This window comes from Mesoplodon bidens (assembly GCF_964165515.1).
Source record: "Mesoplodon bidens genome assembly, chromosome: 4".
NCBI classification, from domain to species: Eukaryota; Metazoa; Chordata; class Mammalia; order Artiodactyla; family Ziphiidae; genus Mesoplodon; species Mesoplodon bidens.
In genome coordinates this window covers 114,512,396-114,529,889 of record NC_138160.1, presented here as the reverse complement: position 1 = coordinate 114,529,889, position 17,494 = coordinate 114,512,396, and the positions used below count along the sequence as shown (strand labels likewise).

Genomic DNA, 17,494 nt, shown 5'->3' with positions numbered 1-17,494 from the left:
ATATCTTGGGACTTCACTGGTGGCACAGTTGTTAAGAATCCGCCTGCCAATGCAGGGGACACGGGTTCAATCCCTGGTCCAGGAAGATCCCACATGCTGCAGAGCAACTAAGCCCACAGCTACTGAGCCTGCACTCTAGGGCCCGCAAGCCACAACTACTGAAGCCCGCACGCCTAGAGCCTGTGCTCCACAAGGAGAAGCCACCGTATGAGAAGCACGTGCACCACAACGAAGAGTAGCCCCTGCTCACCACAACTAGAGAAAGCCCGCTTGCAGCAACGAAGACTCAACACAGCCCAAAAATACACACACACACACACACACACACACATATACCTTAATAAGTCACACACATCTATTAAATCGTGGCTATATCCTCTCCTGAAAGTCTTGACAAATTAATTATCTGACCATGGCAAAGTCATTTAATCTCTCCAGCATTTGTTTCCTAATCAATGAAATGGATCTAAACACTCTATCTACCATACAGCAATAGTGATGTAAAAATCTAAATAACATAGCAAGAGGGATAAAGTTATATTGCAGATGACAAAATAAAGACATGTATGAAATATGAAGGACCAAAGATCTAAGTTTCTGTAAAAGCTGGGTGATGACTAATGGTGGTTAACTATCCTTGTTTCTCCCACAGTTAGAGAAATTAAATAACGTAACAAAGCTCACAAATGAATCAGGAAAATTAATAATTTGAAGACAACTGCTTAGCAGAATACAGATAATAAGTAATTGTGAGTTTCAACTGGAATATTAGCTCCATGAAGAATAATGAAGTTCTGAGGTAAGGTTTTAGCCATTTCTACTGATGGAAAGGAATAGAAAGAGGCAGAGAGATAACAGCAATGAAAGTATGCCTTAAAACAAATGCACTGGGATTTCCCTGGTGGTCCAGTGGCTAAGACTCTGTGCTCCCTATGCAGGGGGCCTGGGTTCAATCCCTGGTCAGAGAACTAGATCCTGCACTCCACAACTAAAGATCCCGCATGCCGCAACGAAGATCTTGCATGCCGCAATGAAGACCCAGCGCAGCCAAATAAATATTTTTTAAAAAACAAATTAAAAAAACCAAATGCACTGACTATAAATAAGCAAGAAGAGAAAAGGTTCTTAAAGAAAGAGTACTATGGGAAATGAAAGAAGTTCCATTTGTTCATTCAAAAAATATCTACTGAGTGCCTACTATGTACTAAGAACTGTTCTAGATGCAGGGACAAAGTGGTAGACAAACAACTTAAAAATCCTTGTCCTTGTGGACAAAAATCCTAGTAAGGGAGAAGTAAATAATAAACAAGCAAAATATGTGGTATTTCAGTGTTAAGTGCTATGGAGAAAAACAAAGGAAGAAAGAGAGATAAAGAATGTCAGGGTGGGATGGGATGAGAGTACTGCATATTAAATGGGGAGATGAGGGAAGGCAGGCCTCAGTGAAGGACAGCATTTAATGAAACACCTGAAGAGGGAAGAGCTCAGATTCTTAAATGTTAAAATTTAAGTATTTATGTAACCTCTGTGCATTTACATTATATTCAGAAGTGGAAATACATAATTTGAGTTAAAGAAACTAGAGGTAGATTCAAAAGCTATTTCTATCAATGTGTAACAGGTTGTCCTTCTTGCCTGGAAGAGACAACATACACCTGACAGGCCAATGCTGGAGTTCAGAAAGTATACAAATTGACAAGGGCAGTCCTTAATTCATCCTGGAATCTGGGATGGCTCCCCAGGTGATCTGTTAACATGAACTTTTTAATAAAATATTATAAGGGAAAGTTATATCAAGTCTACAAGTTAAGACATTTTTTATTAACTGAAGTATGGTTAATTTACAATGTGTTAGTTTCAAGTGTGCAGCAAAGTGATTCAGTTTCCTCTTTTTCAGATTCTTTTCCAGTATAGGTTACTTTTTTTAATATATAAATTTATTTTATTTATTTATTTTTGGCTGCATTGGGTCTTCGTTGCTGTGCACAGGCTTTCTCTAGTTGTGGCGAGTGGGGGCTACTCTTCGTTGTGGTGCATGGGCTTCTCATTGCGGTGGCTTCTCTTGTTGTGGAGCACAGGCTCTAGGTGCAGGCTTCAGTAGTTGTGGCATGCAGGCTCAGTAGTTGTGGTTCGCGGGATCTAGAGCACAGGCTCAGTAGTTGTGGCGCAGACTTAGTTGCTCCGCAGCATGTGGGATCTTTCTCAACCAGGGCTGGAACCCGTGTCCCCTGCATTGGCAGGCAGATTCTTAACCACTGCGCCACCAGGGAGGCCCAGTATAGGTTATTATAAGATATTAAGTATAGTTTCCTGTGCTATACAGTAGGTCCTTGTTATTTACCTATCTTATATATAGTAGTATGTATGTTAATCCCAAACTCCTAATTTATCTCCCCCTCCAATCCCCGCTATCCCCTTTGGTAACCATGTTTGTTTTCTAAGGACATTATATTTTGGACATTGGATAAATAAGCCTCCTCCACCAGGCTAGAGTTTCCCTTTTTTCTTTTTTCAGGAGCCAGGGGTATGGGCAAAAGGTAGGCAGGGGAGACAAGTAAATAATAATATATTAAAAAAAAAAAACAATAAATATATTTTTTAAAGTCCTCTATAAATAAATAAATGTACAAGGAGCTACCGGGTCACAGAAGGAAAGGCAACTGCCAGAGAGACAACATTTGAGCTCAAAGACAAGGATAGGAAGGCATAATGCAGATCATGGAAATAGGTACACATGTATGAGAAGGCATTTCTAAGATTAAGAAATGAAATGTGGGGGCTCCCCTGGTGGCGCAGTGGTTGAGAGTCCGCCTGCCGATGCAGGGGACACGGGTTCGTGCCCCAGTCCGGGAGAATCCCACATGCCGTGGAGCGGCTGGGCCCGTGAGCCATGGCCGCTGAGCCTGCGCGTCCAGAGCCTGTGCTCCGCAACGGGAGAGGCCACAACAGTGAGAGGCCCGCGTACCGCAAAAAAAAAAAAAAAAAAAAAAAAAAAAGAAATGAAATGTGGGACTTCCCTGGTGGCCCAGTGGTTAAAGAATCCACCGGCCAATGCAGGGGACACAGGTTCGAGCCCTGGTCCAGGAAGATCCCACATGCTGCACAGCAACTAAGCCTATGTGCCACAACTACTGAGCCCATGCACCACAACTACTGAGGCCGTGCGCCTAGAGCCTGTGTTCAAAAAGAGAAGCCACTGCAATGAGAAGCCCGTGCACCGCAATGAAGAGTAGCCCCCACTCGCTGCAACTAGAGAAAGCCCGTGCGCAGCAACGAAGACCCAGCACAGCCTAAATAAATAAATAGTAATTACATTACAAAAAAAAAGAAATGAAATATGGCTGAAATATTGTAGGGAGCAGGAAGCATCATAAGAGTCTCGTGTGTGACTTGTTGCTCTAGTGGTAAAATATACAGTTCCTGTTTTGAAAAACTGGAAAACTGATCATTTGCATCTTTGATAACATCAGTGAATACTTCATCAGTGAGCATCTCTTACAAAGAAGGCACATACTTTAAATCAGTATTTTGTAAATTTTTTTTGGTTACAAATCCTTTAAGATACAATAGGAGTTAAGGTCCCTGTCCTCAGAAAACTTAACTGACGTAAAGTTATATATACAGTGTTTAGTGGTTCACAGGACAAAAACTTTGGCTGTTGACATTTTCACTGTGTTAGTTTCTGATTCTGATTCTTTTACCTGTTTAAGGAGAGCCAACACAAACAGTGGGAAAAGCCGCAAAGAAAAAGGAACCATAAGTCCATGCTGCTGGTTACTTAGGACTGAAGAACGATAAGCTGAAAGAGAGTCTATGACAGCATTCACTAGGGCGTCCCGAGCATCACTCAGACTGGCAGTCACAGACCTGTCAACAGCTAACAGAGGTTGAGGTAGGGACAAGAGAAAAAAGACAGAAGTTTAGCTACCCCACTGTTAAGGAAAGAAAAGTTTTTTTAAATTATACAAATTCTCTCTCAAGTTATTACATACACAAGGAACCAAACATAGCAGTTAAAAGCACATACTTTGGAAAATCAAACCAACCTGTGTTGAAATGTTGTTCTGCTATTTCCTAGCTGTATGAATATTTGGCAAGTAATTTAACCTTCATGAGCCTCAGTATCCTTACCTGTAAAATGGGAAAACTGTATTTCGCCAAATCTAAGATGTTATTAATTGTAACCCACCATTTTATTTTATGTATCATTGAGAAAGAAAAAACTCTGCAATTAAACACACATGCTTTCTTAACACAGAGAATTTTTATTTCATATTTATTAAAAGAACTCTTGGCTATTTAGATGATCTTCATCATCTGTCATGCTACTGTTTTATGCTTTTCTTTATACTCAAAAAATTTCTTCAATACTAAAAACACTATAATTGTTTTGAAGACTTTTCAAACTACAACTAAACTCAATTCATGTATTACCAAAAATACACTCAATGAAGTGATGTTATTAACTGCTATGACCAAATTTGTACATAAGCAAGAAAGAATGAAGACTACTGTTACCTGATCAACAGTAACTCTAAGACTTTATCAACTGAAGACATCTTGATTTTAAAGATTTTGACAAAATGTGAAAAAAGTGCATGTTGGGATCAACCAAATTTAATAACAGAACTAATATTTGTTGTGAAGATTTTTTTTTAAATCCACAAATACTGCCTGATATATAGTTGTTGCTGAAAATAATAATAATCACACTGTTACCAAAACATACCAGTTCAACAAAATATAAAGGCAATGACCCTCAAATTTCTTAGGTCACAATTTTTAACTTTTGACAACACATGAGACTAAAGTGAGGTTAGATTCTTTACCATGTTCCATTAAAGAAAAATTTTTCCAATAGGAAATTCAAGATAATAGGTAATTATTCCTATTATAGGCAGATTTGAGTTTGAAGCAAATGGACCCACTGGTAGTCATCCCTGAAGGAGAAAGGGAGCAAGAAACAAAATGATGTTAAGCTCTATGTATTTGAAAAAAGGATCCAAAAAAAAAAAAAAATCCAAGAAAGCAACTCTATCTGAGATGGAAGACATTAAGGAAAACATGGTTATTTAAGTCCGTAGCAGGCAGATTGTGAGGCAGAAAACAGTTTAGTGGTTGCCTAAGGCCAGTGAGGGAAGAAGAAGGGAGTGAGCAGTAAGTGTTAATGGACATGAGGTTCTTTTCGGGGTGACGGAAATGTTTTAAAACCGGATTGAGGTGATGGCCACACAAATCTGTATATATACTCAAAACAATGGAATTGTATACTTAAATGGGTTAAGTGATTGTTTTATCACTTATATCTCAATAAACTGAAACTACATATCAATAAAGCTGTTTAACTTAAAAAAAAAAAGATCAGGTTATCTGCAGCAGATCCATTTACTTAGCAGGCACACACCAGATCCAAAATATTGAAATCATAAAGCTAATTATTTAAAGGAAAACAAAACTATGTGGACATTTCAAATGTTACTACTTGCAATAGGTGATAAGAATTCTTACCCATATTGGCCAATAACCCTGAAATTGCTTGAACATCAGCTCCAAGAAAGACTTCATTTAGAGTTGAAACTACTGGCAAACACAAAGTATGAACACGAATTCTTCTTTCACCTTTGGACAAATCACACAAATGACAGTGAGGGACAGCACTATAAAAAATAGTTTGTATTAAAGTTACTCGGAAAAATCAGTTCTTTTCAATTTGGAACCAAACAGAGTTATATATAGTAAGCAGGGATAGTATCAAAACTTTAATTCGTGAAAACTCCAAAGCATTATTTCTTTTATTTTTTTTTTACTACAAAATTATTTTTCTTCAAGGTATTACTGATAAGACCACAGGGATCATATCCAAATGATGGTAACATGCTTGCTTCTTAAAAATTTCTTTTCTGAATTTTTTGGTTACTTTATCCTTTTTCGTAAACACAATTTTGGGAAAATATACATACTGAAGGACAACACTACTCCAAGATGTGTTCTAGAGTTTCTTTTGATATTTAAAGTCCAGAGAAATTTTATGTTTCTTTTTAATCACAGGAAAAAAATTTAAAAGAAATAGACTAAAGTCGCTCAGCACAGCCAAATTATAAACAAACAGACAAACAAATAAAGCTTTCATAAAAAAAAAAAAAGAAAGAAATCAACTAATAGTCACAATACTTCCTCTTTGGTAATTACCCACAACAATAAAAATCAATAAACACAAGAAACAAAAATGAAAATCTTTTGAGAGCCATAAAATATCAAATATCATGTCAATTTTTAAAAAATTTCTAATGAGCAAGACCTTGAACAACAAAGAAAAAGAACAAGTAAGAAAACTAGAGAGGATACCCACACTACAACCTGCAGGGACACATGAAGACTAATGAAATTGTATCTAGGAGGAGCTCATACAAATTACTTTTAAAGAGAAGAAGTGATATCTACAAAAAAGGGTAACATTGTTTAGTGCTTCTAGTCTAGATAAAAACATTGATAACTAAAAGAAATAAGATACAATGTTTAGCCTATCATATTGGCAACAACAACTATTACACACATAGATACAGACACACACAGATACATGCACACAAAATCAGAGGCTGAAATGAAAAGGGCACTGGATGGGACTACAAATTGGTAAAATATTTCTGAAAAGCAATCTGACAATACCAAGATTTTTCTAAACAGTTGATCTCTATATTTTTTATTTCCAATCCTAGAAATCCATCTTAGGGAAATTTTCAGAAATGACAAAGATTTGTGGACATGGATAGATATTATAATCACATTTTCCATAAAAACAAAACATTAGAAATAAACTAAACTTCAAATAGTAAATATATAAAAAGATATCCAATGTTAGTTATTAGGGAAACATGAAATAAAACTAAAAGTGGTATCACTATACTTGATTAAAATGGCAAAACAGAAAAACAAAACAAACAAAAACCTCAAACCAAACACAACAAACAAAAACTAAACACTGATAACAGCAAATGCTGGTGAGGATGCAGAGCAGCTGGAACTCTCATACACTGCTGGTGAGAATGCAAAATGGTACAGCCACTTAGGAAACAGTTTGGCAACTTCCTAAAAAGTTAAACATAAGCTCACCATACAACGTAGCCATCCATCGAAAACACTGAAAAAGTATTAACCGAAGTGAAATCACAATTTATGCTCACACAAAACTCCACATGCAAATGTTTATAGGGGCTATATTTGAAACTGCCAAAAACTGGAAACAACCCAAATGTACCTCAACTGAAAAGTGAATAAACAAACTGGGTACAATGGAATACTACTTAGGAATAAAAAATAACTACTGCTGGATGAAACAATATGGATGAATCTCAAATGCACTATGCTAAGTGAAAGAGCCAGATTCAAAAGGCTACCTACTGTATGACTCTATTCACAAGACAGTCTTACAAAAGGCAAAACTACAGGGTCAGAAAACAGATCAATGGTTGCTAGGGGCTGGGGATGGGAGAGAAATGACTACAAAACACAAGGAGATTTGAGGGGTAATGGAACAGATTGTGATACCTAAATTGTGGTGGTGGTCACACACACATTTGTCAAAACTTGTGTAACTATATATTAAAATGGTAGATTTTACCATAGTCAATTATATATTAGTTTTCGTTTTTAATGTTAAGAAAAATCAATGAGCAGAAAAAGGATTGGGATGTTCTTCTGTCAAATAAAACATGATACCTAGAGACAGAAATCCATCTTTTACATTTATAGTATGCAGTATTACAATCATAGTACAAAAACTGGAATTCCTCATACTAAAGGTTTTCATTGAAATATCTGTATTATACACTTTTTATACATTTTGGTGGGGCTGTTAAGGTCAGTAGACATAGCACAGAAACACTCCCAAAACCTTTTTTAAGGAGACAAAACAGAATAGGGTGAGAGCTGTGAATCTTTAAAATAATAAAAATAAATTTAACCAGCCTTCACATCATCTTTAGGACAAAACACATTATAAATTAATTAGTACTAAACAAATTATACCCTTAAATAGTGTTTACCTTCCATTTGAGCTCCTTCAAAATTTAACTCAAACGTCACCCTCTGTGAGACCTTTCCTGGCAGCCCTATCTTAAAAAACCATCCCCTCAGCACTTCTTAAACCTTTCATCTGCTTTCTGTTTCTCCTTAACTGATATTACTATGTAACATACTACTATTTTACTTATGTATCCTCTTTATTGTTTGTCTCCCCTACTAGAATAAGCCTATGAGAAAAAGGTTTTTAATTCAGTTTTATTGACTGTTGTATTACCAGAACATATTTCAGACACTAAGTAGACTCTCAAGGAGTTTATCACAAGCCATAGACTACATGGCCAAATCAAAAATCTTACCTTTGCTATATCATTGTGCTTATAGTTAACAATACGGTATTTTAGACTTAAATTTTGTTAAGAGGATAGATTTCATGTTATGTGTTTTTGCCACAGTAAAACAAACAAAAAAACTTACCTTTGCTGGATGTATACAAGAGTGCTGACTGAAAGGAAACCAACTGAGTGTCAGTAAGACTCTCTTCCACTGACATCTGTACTGCATACCCAGCATCTGGGTTTACATTGGGTAAAGACAGTAAGTCTGTGGACCGAACAAAGAAGTTCCCATGGAAAGTATGAATGGAAAGACCTAGAAAAGAAAAATATATCAAAATGATTTATATACACCTACATATATTTACATTTTATCCTTATCACTTATCAGAATAGCACAGAGTAAATTAAAAAGTTTAGATGTGATATTGTGGTTTATAAGAAATATATACTTGGTCTTCACCAGTTTCTGGCACAGAGCTCCTAAAACCCTTAGAATTCCCTAAGTGTTGAGAGTCATAAAGGTATCTTTTGCTATGTTAACAAAGTGGCTTTTGGAAAGCACTTAGGTAACCTAAGGATGGGGGCTGGTTGTCAGAGGATTCAACCATATGATAAGAGGGTTAGATCTTCCAGTTCAACCCCCCACCACTACCTCCAGGGAGGGGAGAGGCGCTAGAGGTTGAATCGATCACCAAATGTCAGTGATTTATCAGTCATGACTATGTAATAAAGCCTCCATAAAAACCCAAAAGGATGGGGTCCTTTAGAGAGCTCTGGGATTGTGAATACGTGGAGATTTGGGGAGAGTGAAGCTCTCAAAGAGAGCAAGGAAGCTCCAGAAGCTCCATGCCCTTTCCCTTTCCCTATATCTTGCTCTATGCATCTTTTCTATTTTGCTGTTCTTGAGTTATATCCTTTTAAAATAAACCAGTAATCTAGTAATTAAAATGTTTCTCTGAGTTCTATAAGCCACTCTAGCCAATAATTTTAACCAAAGGAGGGATTCGTCAGAACATCCAATCTATAGCCAGTTGGTCAGAAGCACAGGTAACAAACTGGACTTGCAACTGGCTTCTGAAGTTGGGAGGGGGGGAAGGATGGGAGACGGTCTTGTGAGACTGAACCCGTAACCTGTGGGATCTGATGTTAGCTCTACATAGACGATGTCAGAACTGAGTTAACTGCTTGGTAGTGTGGAGAAAAACAACCCACACATTGTAACTGGAAGCAGAATCATATTAAAGAATACACAGTAGTTAGTGAGAGTGGGGAAGGAATAAATGATATCTTCTTAAATGAATTCAAATTTTCAAAAAACTTTTTTCGATAATAATTTGGCAATATCTACCAAAATTCTAAATGGGTACTTACTTCAACTCCAGTTATTCCTAACTAAGAATTTATCCTAGAATATTCTCATAAAATATCCTCATAACAGTGTTTCTACTAACAAATCTCACAACTGGTATTTGCTCATACTGACAACTCAAAAAGAAAAAAAAACAATTTATTCTATAGATACAATTAAGTGCCAAATTTATATGTGCAAAAAAAATTAAGCATAACAAAAAAAATCAGAAATATCTTCAATGACAACCAGTAGGAAAATAACTAAATTGTGACTTTTACATTCTACTGAATACACTGGGTAGAAGTTAAAAAGCATGAGGAGTTAAAAAGCATGAGACAGATCTACATAAACTAATATTATTAGATCTTCAAGACTTGCTGAAAACATGTACAATGTTATTTATGCTACTACAGTGTACTATATATTTTCCATGGAGAAGTACATATGTATGTAAATGTATAGAAAAACTTAGCATTACCGAAATGTCGTTATAGTGACTACATAGGATGGAGTGAAAGTGAAGTAACACACACACAAGCTTATACAAGAGGACTTTAGCTTTATCAATAATGTTTTTATTTTTTACAAATAACAGGTATATACTTTGCTTGTGAAATAAAAACCAACTTTACAACAGTAATCAGGAAAAAAAGGAGGATGTAGTTCTGTACATACGAAAACAAAGTATATACAGAAAAAGAAGCCAGATGTGATCCTCGCTGCCTTTTTTTTCTTTTTTTTTGCAGTGTGTGGGCCTCTCACTGTTGTGGTCTCTCCCATTGCGGAGCACAGGCTCCAGACGTGCAGGCTCAGGGGCCATGGCTCACGGGCCCAGCCGCTCCGCGGCATGTGGGATCCTCCCGGACAGGGGCATGAACCCGTGGTCCCCTGCATCGGTAGGCGGACTCTCAACCACTGCGCCACCAGGGAAGCCCTCTCACTGCTTTTATTTGAAGGCGAAAATATATTCCCATGCTTATATATGCACGGGAAAACTTTTTCAAGGGCATATGAGAAACTCTGAGGTAGACTATCCTGGCTTAAGTTTAATTTCTCATTTTATATCTTTTTGTACTGTACCTTTTTTTTTGTAGCTTTACCAAGAGCATATTATTTCATGTAATATGAATTTAATGTAATTTATCATTAAAAGAGAGAGAAACCTAAGCAAATTAACCACAAAGATTTAGTAAATTAAGCACTCTAGAAAGAGGGCATAGGTTGGTTTCTATGTCGAAGTTCTTTATGCAAAGTTAGGTACATATAAAATAGCTTCTGTCCTGCCAAATAGAAAAAGTCTTAAAAGCACTTTGAGGATGTACATTCCCCTTAATTTAGAGCCAATATCTGCAGAAATAATCATTTCTGAGGTCCATCAATCTTGAATGAATGGGATACAAGAAATGGGCCCTTTAAAACATAAATACTAAAAAACTATTAGAATTAACAAGCAAGTTCAACAAGGTTGCTGGATACAAGATCAGTATACAAAGAATTAATTATATTTATAGGAGAAACAAATTTTAAAAATAATTATATTTAAAATATAATGGAAAAAATATTTAGGAATAAATTTAACAAAAGAAATGCAAAACTTACATTCAGAAAACTGCAAAATTTTTTGAAAAAATTAAAGAAACATACCATGTTTTTGGATGGGAAGACTTATTATTGTTAAGATGCCAATATTCCCCAAATTTACCTATTATAATACAATTCCTATCCAATACCAGCTGGCTTCTTTGGAGAAATTGACAAGATGAAACTAAAATTCATACGGAAATGCAAGGGACCCAGAATATCACAACAATCTTGGTAAGGAAGAGAAAAGTTGGGAGAACTCATACTTCCTAATTTCAAACTTACTACAAAGTCACAACAGTCAAGAAAGTTTGGTACTGGCATAAGATAGACATAGATTAAAAGAATAAAATTCAGGTGCTTCCCTGGTGGCACAGTGGTTGTGAGACCGCCTGCCGATGCAGGGGACGCGGGTTCGTGCCCCAGTCCGGGAGGATCCCTCATGCTGAGGAGCGGCTGGGACCGTGGGCCATGGCCGCTGAGCCTGCGCATCCGGAGCCTGTGCTCCGCAACGGGAGAGGCCACAACAGTGAGAGGCCCGCGTACCGCAAAAAAAAAAAAAAAAAAAGTTCATAGCAAGGGACATCCCTGGCGGTCCAGTGGTTAGGGCTCCATGCTTCCACAGCAGGGGGCGTGGGTTCGACCTCTGCTTGGGGAACTAAGATCCCACGTGCTACACAGCGTGGCCAAAATTTAAAAAAAAAAAAAGTTCATAGCAATACTATTCATAATATCCAAAAAGTGGAAACAACCCGAATATTCATCAACTGATGAAAGGATAAACAAAATGAGGTATCTATACAATGGAATACTATGAGAAATAAAAACAAATGAAATATTTTTAAGGGGGGGGGGTAATGAAATACTGATATATGCTACAACATGGATGAATCTTGAAAACATTAAACTGTATGAAGCCAGTTACAGAGGACCTCATATTGTATGGCTCCATTAATACGAAATACCCAGAACAGGTGAGTCCAGAGACAGAAAGTAGACTGGCAGTCGACTAGGTGTGGGAATGAAAAGTGACTCCTCATCACTACAGGGTAGCTTTTGGGAATGATGAAAGTGTTCTAAAATTGATCGTGGTAATATCATGGTGAATATATTTAAAACCACTGAATTGTACATTTCAAATGGGTAAATTGTATGGTATGTAAATTTTATCTCAATAAAGCTTCTATTAAAAAAGGAAACAGAATGCTATTGTGGAAACTGATCGGTTATGGGTGACACCAATATCTGTGTGCTGTTTGGAGATGTGGCAACCCCTTAAGTGTTTATCTGATACATCATTTGACACGTCATTTGATCAACAGATTTTAACATCTATCTAGTGGACAGGTTTGTGGATCCTTATCTTTTGATACCTATTTTTTGCTACATATTTCACATAATCTTTCCACTGTAAAAAATTACTGCTTCATACCCTTTTACAGAGCAGTAATATTTTAAAATCTGAATAAAAGAGTAGAAACAGGTTGATAACGTAGAGAAATGAAATATCAAGAATTATAATTTCCCACTTTCATAAGAAAATAGTTGTCGCATTTAGCAACCACAAAACATTTATCCTGAAAAACATATTGAACATACGCATTCTGAAACTGTGAGACTATTTCCAAAGCAACAGTGTGGAAAGGTATTAGTAGCAGGTGCAGAATGAGAAGAACACAAACTAAAAGATACCCTACTTTTGGAGATGGATGGTGGTGATGGCTGCACAACAATGAGAATGTACTTAATGCCACTCAAAATACTTAAAAATGGTAAAATGGTAAAATTTATTTTAATTTTTAATTTTTTGGCTGCACTGTGCATGTGGGATCTTAGTTCCCCGACCAGGGATTGAACCTGAGCCCCCTGCGTCGGAAGCATGGAGTCTTAACCACTGGACCACCAGGGAAGTCCTGTAAAATGGTAAATTTTATGTCATGTCTGTTTTATCACAATTAAAAAAAATAGTTGTGGGCTTCCCTGGTGGCGCAGTGGTTGAGAATCTGCCTGCCAATGCAGGGGACACGGGTTCAAGCCCTGGTCTGGGAAGATCCCACATGCCGCAGAACAACTAGGCCCATGAGCCACAACTACTGAGTCTGCACATCTGGAGCTTGTGCTCTGCAACAAGAGAGGCCGCGACAGTGAGAGGTCCGCGCACCGCGATGAAGAGTGGCCCCCGCTCGCCGCAACTAGAGAAAGCCCTAGCACAGAAATGAAGACCCAACACAGCCAAAAGTAAATAAATTAATTAATTTTAAAAAAAAAAGAAAAAATAGTTGTAAAAAAAAAAGATCTTCCACTACTACTGTTCAATAAGTGGAATAAAAATCCATCAGTAATATGTTTTATTTTCTTTGGAGATATTTTTTCACTGAGATACAATTCACATACAAAAAACCCCACACTTTTCAAGTGTACAATTCAGTGGTTTTTAGTATATTCAAAATAGTCCCTAGGGCTTCCCAGGTGGCGCAGTGGTTAAGAATCCACCAGCCAATGCAGGGGACATGGGTTCGAGCCCTGGTCCGGGAAGACCCCACACGCCATGGAGCAACTAAGCCCATGTGCCACAACTACTGAGCCTGCGCTCTAGAGCCTGTAAGCCACAACTACTGAAGCCCGCACACCTAGAGCCCGCACTCTGCAACGAGAGAAGCCACTGCAATGAGAAGCCCGCTTGCTGCAACTAGAGAAAGCCCATTTGCAGCAACGAAGACCCAACACAACCTAAATAAATAAATAAATAAATAAAATAATAAATTTTAAAAAATAGCAATTCCTATTAAAAAAAATAGTCCTTAGTTTTTCAATGTGTCTTCTCTATTCTTAATTGCATAGTCCATCAAAGTAAGTACAATACCTTAGAAGAACAAATCTTTTTTTTTTAGAAGAACAAATCTTATGAGAAAAGAATAGGTGAAAATATGTGTGTATTTATTCATATCAAAAGCAACATTTACGCCTTTGTAAGTGTAAAAAAAAAAGTGCCCCCACCTTTGGTACACCGAATCCTCATGACTGCCTCAAAGCCAATCTTCCGAGTGAGGTATCTCTGTAGTTCCTTCTGTAATTTCTGCACTTGCACTGGGTTGTGCTGATGGTGGTAAGAGGGATAATAATAGACACTACCTGCTGAATACCGAGAAATACAACCTGGAAGAGAACACATACTCCTTTTAAATTCTGCCATTAACTACTATTACTACACCAGAGTAACTACAAGCATTTGAATCAATCTTTCCTTAGCCTCCTAAGATATTGGCAAAAAAGAATTATTTCATCCCTTTAAATAGTAATATAGAAATTTCTCTATTATAAATATTCAGAGTAAGACTATAAGGTTTATTATAAACTAAACTAACTTCCCAAGGGAATAAGAATTCTTTCACTTTGTCCTCTCTTTAACATATCATCATAAAAATACCATTTTGACATTCACATGAGAAAAATAATCACTAGGAAGAACTTACCCAGAGAAGCCAAATCAGAATACTGTCCACTGAGAAGGAATAAGTCAACAGCTACCTGCTGACCAGAACAGTCCAAGGCTAATTTCTTATAGAAGTCAGTTGATGGTGTCAAGTGAATCTCCTATTCATAATTACAAAGAGAAAAAATTTTAAATCATTAAATTGTCATAAAATTTATTCAGCTATCCATATATACCAAGGGTTAACAATTATCCTTGGGCAATCTACAAAATCCTTTTGTTTTGTGATATTTCCTCTTTTTTCAGTATGAAACATGTCCTGCTTAAGAATTTACTATTTTGTTTTACTTTTAAAAAGAAATACACCTATTATATGAATTTTGATAATCTATTAAATGTTTATTATGCTGGAAGCTTCTAAATTCATATGTAATACTTTTCATCTATCATAAGAGATGGGTACTATCGATATTTTCATTTTATAAATATAAGGAAAAAGAGGGGCAAAGAAATTATGTAACTATTCAAGCTCACACATCTAAAAAGCAGTGAGATTTAGGCAGACTTATTCCAAGACTGACACCTTAATCATTACAGTATATGGCCACACTATCATAATCTTTTGAGAAATACACATCTCAAACTAAGTTTACACACACAAGGTGCTCAAAAGCAATCCATGGCAGTCAATATACCAAACCATGACTACTTTTTATTCATCATCCAGGTTCTACTTTGTCCCTGGCAAGCATATTCTCTTAGTCTGCCTGACTTTCTCATCAAAGGCAGGTGGCACTGCTATGGCCTGCTAAAGATCTATACATAAGGTAAGGGTGAATCCGATAGAAAATAATGTAATAAAAAGAAATGTCTACATAAAAGAAGAGAAACGCTTTATCCATTTCCTTATATTCCCTCCTTTTCACAACTGAAAAATAAATTTGAAATAAGCTCTGTACTCAAAGGGACAAAGCACCAGCATCAATCTTATCATGCACTTGATGACTTTCTAACCTTAGCAGATGACCTTTGGTTGGGTTCCTCTCGTGGTTTCAGGGCTCCCACTCCAAGAGTTGGGAGCTGTGTTTGAAAAACAGACATTCGACCACCAGTTGGGGACATCAGCTTGAAGGCAGCCTGAAGGGCTGGACCCAAGGCACTCTGGGTCTCCAGGGTCTTGGTGAACATTTGTGGCAAAGTTTTCAGTAAATCTTGGACGAGCTTGTGAAATAAAGCAAGAAAACTCAAGAGTGTTACAATAAAAAAATTTTTTTTCACATTAAGTCACTGACTCATACAATAGACAAGACATTGAGTCATGATGATGGTCAGAGAATCTACAGACAGTACAGTAAACAATGAAGTTGGTCAAATGACAAGATAGCCATTTTAAGTCAACATTATAAATTGGCAAGCAAGACAAATCAAAATTGGGGCCTTACAGTTCTTGCACATGCAGTAGTCCAGCAAGACTATAAGTCCAAATGTATCCAAAAGAACCATCACAGTTTAGAGATTTTACATATTTAAATGCCATGAAATATGGCCTTCTCAATCACCTCTATACACTTTATTCTTTTCAGTTCCAAAGTGCGTTTAACTCTTCCCTACTGCAAAATCTAAGATAGCCAGTAAATTTGCCAACTAGTAATATTACTACAAAAGAAAAACAAAACAAAAAACAACTACCTATTCAGGTTAGGTTGTACAAATAAAGAGAGTTAATGGGAAAAAAATACTTCACACTATGGCGAAGTCACCATTGCCAACAGCTGAGACCATAGACTTGCTAGTTAAAATGTTACCCCTACGGCATATATGCATGTACAGGGTAGACAACATCCCCCCTTCAGACACATTCTGTTCACCTCTCACTGTATTATGTCATGGCAATTTCCAGGCAGGTAATAAGAGTTTCTTCTGAACTGACCCCAATGACACTCTGTGAATCAGAAAAGCAAAGGGCACTGAAAGCAGCCTAAAGTGCTTCTATGTAGTGACCAGAAGCTTATCTCAGCAACCCTCCCAATTTCCCAAATGGCTGGCAAGGCAGGTTTCCTTCAGGTTTCTCTCATTTATGGAACAGGCTTATCTTCTACCCTACTACAAATGGATACATTAAACTTAAAAGCAATCAGTTCAAGGGCAAAATCAAAAGCTGTTCATCTGATGAATTTTAACTAACTGCAAATATAAAATGCTATACATCTTAGAAATGTCACAGAGAGAAGCAAAATTCTACTTAAAGTTCATTTAAAAAATATATTCCTTCAACATTTCAATTAAACATGTCAGATAGGAAAGTGTCCCTTACCTCTTTACTTTCATTTAAATTTACTAATAAGTTCTCTGGCATAGGTATAAAAACATCTGAAAGAACAAATAAATATTTCTCTTAAACAAAACTTAATTGTTAAAGATGTTCCAAATACATAACAGTGATATAATTAACCACCCCCATACTTAGAGAAGAGCCACCTCCTCCATTTGTACAGCAATGTCTACGTACGTTCAGAGTCACCAAAAGAGCACTGATTTGGGCTTTTACTGCAGCTTATCTATTACCATGTAAAAGGTAAATAGCCTCCCAAATAGAAAATACTGACCCACAAGCACTCAGTAAGGGTTTGTACAAGTACTCTGCTTCTTAGGTTAAAGACAATTTAGAATCCTGCTTTAGAATTCTTGCTTAGCCCCAGAAGCCAGCCAAAGAAACACTCTTAGCATTAAAAAAAAAGTTGACTAAGATGACACACAAGAATTCTGTGTCTT

The 17,494-nt window shown here is 36.8% G+C and overlaps 1 protein-coding gene across 4 annotated transcripts in view; it reads right to left on the bottom strand.

The window, feature by feature from the left end:
* The window catches only part of SEC24A (SEC24 homolog A, COPII coat complex component), a 70,646-nt gene that overhangs the window by 8,390 nt on the left and 44,762 nt on the right, over positions 1–17,494 (bottom strand). For 3 of the 4 annotated variants that reach the window (XM_081231119.1, XM_081231118.1, XM_081231120.1), the window contains 7 exons: positions 17,037–17,092; positions 15,737–15,943; positions 14,763–14,883; positions 14,287–14,445; positions 8,497–8,670; positions 5,509–5,619; positions 3,702–3,877 (listed from right to left, as the gene is read on the bottom strand). In XM_081231119.1, the coding sequence (XP_081087245.1) occupies positions 3,702–3,877; positions 5,509–5,619; positions 8,497–8,670; positions 14,287–14,445; positions 14,763–14,883; positions 15,737–15,943; positions 17,037–17,092 (1,004 nt within the window). Of the gene's footprint in view, positions 1–3,701; positions 3,878–5,508; positions 5,620–8,496; positions 8,671–14,286; positions 14,446–14,762; positions 14,884–15,736; positions 15,944–16,007; positions 16,665–17,036; positions 17,093–17,494 lie in introns of those variants that run through there. The other variant, XM_081231121.1, reaches the window with a different exon arrangement.